The sequence below is a fragment of the Bison bison genome, unplaced genomic scaffold, assembly GCF_000754665.1.
Source record: "Bison bison bison isolate TAMUID 2011002044 unplaced genomic scaffold, Bison_UMD1.0 scf7180017864374, whole genome shotgun sequence".
In the NCBI taxonomy this organism is placed as follows: Eukaryota; Metazoa; Chordata; class Mammalia; order Artiodactyla; family Bovidae; genus Bison; species Bison bison.
In genome coordinates, this window is record NW_011494946.1 from 4,201,647 (window position 1) to 4,208,038 (window position 6,392).

General features: G+C 53.7%; 1 protein-coding gene across 8 annotated transcripts in view; it reads left to right on the plus strand.

Annotated features, from left to right (window-relative positions):
* The window catches only part of RFTN1 (raftlin, lipid raft linker 1), a 220,955-nt gene that overhangs the window by 155,437 nt on the left and 59,126 nt on the right, over positions 1-6,392 (plus strand). For all 8 annotated transcript variants that reach the window (XM_010856723.1, XM_010856717.1, XM_010856720.1 and 5 more), the window contains exon 6: positions 4,726-4,929. In XM_010856723.1, the coding sequence (XP_010855025.1) occupies positions 4,726-4,929 (204 nt within the window). The remainder of the gene's footprint in view (positions 1-4,725; positions 4,930-6,392) is intronic.

Below are 6,392 nucleotides of genomic sequence, written 5' to 3' on the forward strand. Positions count from 1 at the left end.
GACAGCTCTGCCCTGGGGTCCGTATGCCTCCGCCTGCTGCCATTGTCCTGGCTATTTGCACTCAGTCCATTGACAGCAGCCGCTGACCACCTCCCTGGCCGCTCATGGGCATCAGCTCCCGCTCTCTGTGTGCTGATGAAACCAGCCTCTCATGAGGTTTGGGAAACAGCCAGGGGTTGGGGGGTTTGGAAGAGTCTTGACTGATGTTGAAGCTGAAACTCCAATCCTTTGGCCACCTGATGCGAAGAACTGACTCCTTGGGAAAGACCCTGATGCTGGGAAAGATTGAAGGCAGGAGGAGAAGGGGACGACAGAGGATGAGATGGGTGGATGGCATCACTGACTCAATGGACATGAGTTTGGGTAAACTCCGAGAATTGGTGATGGACAGGGAGGCCTGGCGTGCTACAGTCCATGGGGTCGCAAAGAGTTGGACATAACTGAGTGACTGAACTGAACTGGCTTTGCCACTTGCTGGCTTGTGATCCTGGGGAATCCAGTTAAGGCTTCTGGCCGTAGAAGGGACACAGTTTCCCGTGGAGGTGGGCATCGCAGGGGATGTTGGTGGTGATAGCCCTCACTGACACACTCACGTCCCGCGATTGCTGTGCACTCAGCAGGTCCCACACTCTGCCTGGCAAGCTGACTTCCCCAGGCCCGGAGGTGCCCCACGCTGCACCCACGCCGGAAGTGGTGTCTCCCCTGCCCCCGGCACCTGGCTGGGCCCGAGGCCCTCCTCCCTCTTGCCCCGTGGTGCCCACCGCCCCACCTTCCCAGTGTAACCTTTGGCCCCAGCCCTCCTGCTGTGTCCGCAGCCGACCAGAGCCCCTGCCCAGCCCAGCTCCCAGGCCAAGTCTGATGCCCACTTGTCCCTCCACCCCAGCCGATGCGCCAGCCGGCTCCTTCTCCCTGTCCAGCCCTGGGAGCTCATGCTTTCAGCCCGACTCTGAGACCCCCTCCTTCCTGCCGCCTGGAGGTCCCCGGGGCGCCAGGACCCCGTCAGCTCAACCCACGGGTCGCCGTCTCTCGGGGGCCCCAGCTGCAGACTGCAGGCGTCCGTCCCGTGCCTATGTCCCCACTGCCCGGCACCCACCTCAGACCCGGGCATCTACCTTCTTCCTCCTCGTTCACAGGGAGCATAGCAAGGCCTTGGCAGGCCTGGCTGGCAGCGTCCAGCTGGCCCCAGCTGCGGGCACCCCGTCCCCCCCGCCCTGGCTGCTTGCGCTTTTCTGGCTGAGGTCAGTCCAGTGAATACAGGTGCAACCCCGGCCGTGTTTTCTAGACTTTTCTGGACACCGAGGGTCTAAATGGCACCAGATTAGGCCCCCCCGCTCCCCCAGCGTGCAAGGGGGTCAGAGGGGACGAGACAGAAAGAGAAATACAAGATAGAACCGTCTCGAAGCTGCTTGGGTGCCCTGCCAGGCCCAGCCTGCAGCTGTCCTCGGAACGTTCTCAGAAACAATGCCTTCCCCCTCCTTGGGGACTCTGTTCCGTGTCTGGAAAAATCCTCTCACTGGGGTCAGGGCAGAGTCAACGGAGCAGCTGAGAAAATGTAAACACACTTGGTCCTCTTTGTGGAATCCCTGGTGACCGCTCCCGTGAGGACGTGTACTGGAGAGCCGGAATATTAAAACATCAAAGGGCGTCGTTTGGGGACAGTTTCTCTTGGCTGGTTTCCAGGTGAGGTCCGTGGTCGGGGAGCCGGCGGGACAGAGGCATTTACTGCAGGGCTGGGCATCTGCAAGTAGGTTTCTTCTCATGCTTTGGAGACTCTTGATTCCAACAGCCTTCCCCTTTTCCTTCCCGAAAAGTTTATTTCTGTCGCTGGCTCCGGCCCTGCTCCCCAGGGAGGACCCAGGTGGAGAGCTGGGCGCGCTGTCAGCACCCCGCCGCCGGCCCGGTCTGCAGGCTGTCTCCGCGGCCCCCGGCCTGCACCCGCCTTCTCCTTCCGCCTTCCCCTTTTCTGTTTCATCGTGCACGTGGGAAGGCCATGGCTCTGTCTAGCCATGTGACTGGGGGTCCTCCTGTGTGATCAGGTGGTTGGGCTGCTTCTCAGTTCCCCTTGCAGAGGCTGTGGCTTCTTTTTCTTCTTAGTCTGTGTGCCCTTGGGCTTGCCTGATCGGAGCCGAGCGCTGTGACACTTGTTTTGGCCCACCTTGGGGGTCACCTGAGGACAGCTTCCCTAGCCTCTGCCTATAGGTGTTCTCTGGAATGGTCAGGTGCCCCAGGCATTAATGCCCCAGGAATGGCCTCAATTGCTGAGGACAGATGCCTAGGGCAACACGCGACATCTCCGGTCCCAGTAACCTGCTAGTGGATGCCTGCCTTGGCTTTTATCTCCTCCTTGTTTCTTATCCCTGCTCCCTCACTCTTATTGTCTGGGATTGCTCCCCAAAGAAACAGCTTGCACCCCAAAGCTTATAGGGTCTGCTTTTGAAGAGATGAAGTCAAGGCCTGGCTCCCACTCTTCCCTTTCAACAGCTGCAGCTCTTACTTGAACCCCCAACTCCTTGGACTGGAAAAGGGCACTTCCTGTCCCAACCCCCAGCCCTAATCCCCTTGCTTGATTCTCTATAAACCTTTCTCAGCACGACGCCACAGCTAACGCTTGTATTTGAAAGTCACAAAATAGGGGATCGCTAGCTCCATATACCAAGAGCTAATTTCTCGCCTGAAAGCACTTGCCGGCTGCCTTTTCCGATGGCTTCCTGAGTCAGGGAAGTGGACCGAGAAAGTACTATGGGGTGGGGACGAGGCAGAGGCCAGTGCTGGTTGTTGGAGAGCCGGGTGGCTGTTTGTGAAGACACAGTCCCCTCCTTCCTCATTGATTCTAGCCCCTGGATTGCTCGGAACGGCCTGCCCGTCGGCGTCACTGTTGCTGACAGCAAAGTCTTTGGCCCAGAATTGCTGCCTGAGGTCTCTGCTGGCACTTACTCAGGTGGGTAAGTGCCACCTGAGCGGAAAGACTCTCTTTGTCCCAGAATACAGTCGTCCTGTGAGATAACTTGAGATGCTACGTGGAGAAACGTTTTTGGTGTGAAAACCAAACGGTGCCTCACCGTTTGCTCCTGTTTGTGGCAAATGGTAACGGTGTCCCTTATGGTCGTGAAGCTCCATTTCCTGTTGAAGCACACTTATCTAGGTAAAGGAAAGTGGATCCATTTTCAAAGGTCATGTATTTGGAGACTGGAAAACTGGGAAATAAACATGAGATGCAGTGTCCCAGAATGTGGGGTCCAGGTAAGGTGTCTCCTACAGGGAGTGTGTGGGTGTCCTTTATCCTTTTTGCTAATGTCAGCCATTGTTTATGACCTTTAGAATATTTCTTTGGAAGGAGGGTGGGGATTTTCTTATCTGAATCGATATTTTTGGCAACCAAAGCATGTTCCTGAGTGGCCTGTGTAAGCAAAGCTTTTTAAGCGGGGTGAATTCTTGGTTGCTCGACTAAATTGAGTAACACAAAAATAGACCTTCAGCCTTAGATTGAAATTCCAGGTATTTGCTTCCGGAGGCTGAGGCTGCTCACTCGTGGCCGGCCGCACGTAGGGCTGGAGGCAAGGGTCAGCTGCCGGGTGGCAGTGAGCATCGATTTTTACAGAGCCCAGCCATAAAGGAAGGCCGGGGAAGCTGCGCCTTACTCTCAGGGCCCATTGGCTGTTGGAGCAACCTTATCACTCCACGCAGGAACCCTCATTTACTGGAGCGAATTTATTTTTACATTTCAGTGATGTATTTTTGATGTCCTTGATTAAGTATTATGCGTTCGGCCCCAGGAAACACCACTGCAGTTTATAAATAGTGAATTCAGGGAGGTGCAGAGCTCCTGGAATTACGGCAGTATTTTTGATTTTATGTGCCTCTGTGCATTTCCTTTAAAAGAAAAAGAAAAAACAGATCAGCTCTTGCCCCAAAACATGTCTGCTTTTGCTTCTAAAATACCCCTTTGTATGAATTTCTAGAAATGTCTACTATATCCTTCTTTCAAACACCTAACCATACAAATTGATCCCAGCTAACAGCTGTTCATCATATGTCATATTTAGAACTGAGTCCTGCTGACTAAAAAACGCACAGCGTCAGAGTTGCGAGTTAAGTTTTATTGGGGACAGAATGAGGACTTAGCCTGGGAGACAACATTTCCGACAGCCCTGAAAAACGGCTCCAGGGAGGTAGGAGGAGAGGTCAGTGTAACATACGATTTTTGTGAAGGAGATATGTGTGGTCAGTCACACCTTTTGGGTAGAGGCTTGCTGCCAGCGACAAGGAGCAGATGTCACCAGGAACGATTTTAGTCCTTTTCTCGATTTGAGGAGATACAAGAATTAGGCTCATAAAATGCTCTCTTGAAAATACCTATCTAAAGGCTTAACCTGCCAGTTTTTCTCAGAGCACAGAGTACCCCTTTCCTGGTCTCCATTCGGAATGCCTCTCGGGGTATTGAAGGTCCTTGGCTGCAGTGGCCGAGGACTTCATCATCGTGGGCGCAGATGACAAGGGCCGGCCTTCTGTTGGCAGTCCCCGTGGGACTCGGCCTTCGAGGTCCGTGTCACTTTCAAGGCTGCCTAACGTGCTGCTTGGGTCTTCCTGTTAGGCGACATGCAGCCTAGCAGAAGGCTGGCCTGTGATGCCCTGCCTGCAGGTTCCTGTTAGATCGCGTCCAGCCCGATAAGGCAGTTTGTCACTGTTTAACTTCCCGTCTCCCGTTCTCTCTATGAATCCCCGCAGAAATGGAGATCTTTGCCCTTTTCAACAAACCGAAGAGCCATCAGAAGTGCCGGCAGTATTACCCTGTCACCATTCCTCTCCGGGTCTCCAAGAACGGCCCAACGGTCTGCGGTCTGGACGCCAACTGGCTGGAGCACATGAGCGACCACTTCCGGAAGGGCGGCGTCCTGGTGAATGCCGTCTCCTCGCTTAGCTTGGTCCACGGTAAGGACCACATCCCCACCCCACCCCCCATCAAGTGGCCCTCCTGAACTCTGCTTCTCACGCCTGTCATCTCAGCCCACCTTCAGAACCACCCTCCCCCAATTCGAGTAAGTTCCGCGGGTTTGATTTCAATTCACACATCTGGAGGAGTCGTCCACAAAAGCCCACACCGGTGCTCGCCCAGCCCCTCCAGGAGTCAGCCAGGTCTATGCTAACACCACGGAGAAGGGGAGGGGCAGTTTCATTTCATCATGGTGGCCTCCGTTGAGATTGCTTTTAAAGGCTTTTAAAGAGATTATTCCTGGGGTTTGTTAATTACCCCCTAGGATCCTGCCGCTCTGAAAGTGCAAATTGTTTGTAGACATCATTACAGTTTGAAGTAACAGTAGCAGCACCTTGGAATTAACAGCAGAGGAGTGAACTGAACAGCTGGGTTTCTGTAAACTCCGTCGGGATGCACGCTGCTCCCGGGTCTCACTGCACCCAGCGGCCCTGCCGGTAATGGGTTCTCTCTGGGGGTTTGCTGTTCAGGCAGCAATATTGGTGTCAGCTCCTCTGAGGCAGAGAGAAAGCTTGCCCCAAATGGGTAAATGTGTCAAGCAAAGAAGGAGTTTTCAAGCTAACACGAAGGTGGGTTGAGTCGCTAGGGTGCATCGAAACCCAGAGACCATTTGGGGCGTGGGGCCAGCCTGCCAGCGCGTGTGGATCTTGAGGGCTGCCAGTCAGCAGGATTCTTGAGCAAGTGAAATGTAAAGTAACACCGAATCCGTTGATCCCAGTGAAACCTGGCAGGGGGCACCGACATTGAGCAGTTTTCTCTCTAAAAATTGGCAGAGTCAGGAACAGAGATTGGATTCTGTGTTATTTGCAATCCTTGAGCTGCTAGCAAACATCCCTGGAAGAGGCATCGGTCTGAATTCTGAGTGTCTGTGCGTGTAGTCATCCAAAACCTCAAGAACGTTGTCGAGTACGAGCCAGTCTTGTCCAGTGCAAGTCCTGTGCCACTGCCCAAATAGCAACGTCTAATGGTAACGAGTCCACGGAGCAGCAGCAGGCACTGCAGAGTATCGTGGGCCACGGCCACTTGTGGATGGAAGCAGGATATGAGATAGGAGATGAGTGGGCCACTGGGACTTGAAGATGTTCTATATCTGTGCCACCAGCCACGAGTGGCCACTGACCACTGGGGATGTGGCAAGTAAGCCTGAGAAACTTAATTTTTAATTTATTTAATTTTTATTAGTTTCCATTTCAGTAGCCATATGAGGCTCTCAGCTGGTGTGTTAGTGCAATTCTAAAGCGTATTTTCTTTCTTTTTTAAATAACTATTTGTTTTCACTGCGCTGGGTCTTCGTTGCTGTGTGCAGGCTTTTTCTAGTTGCAGCAGGCGGAGGCTCCTTCTTGTTGGGCTTCTCTGGGTGTGTGGGCTTCGCTTGTTTCAGAGCACGGGCTCCAGGGCACAC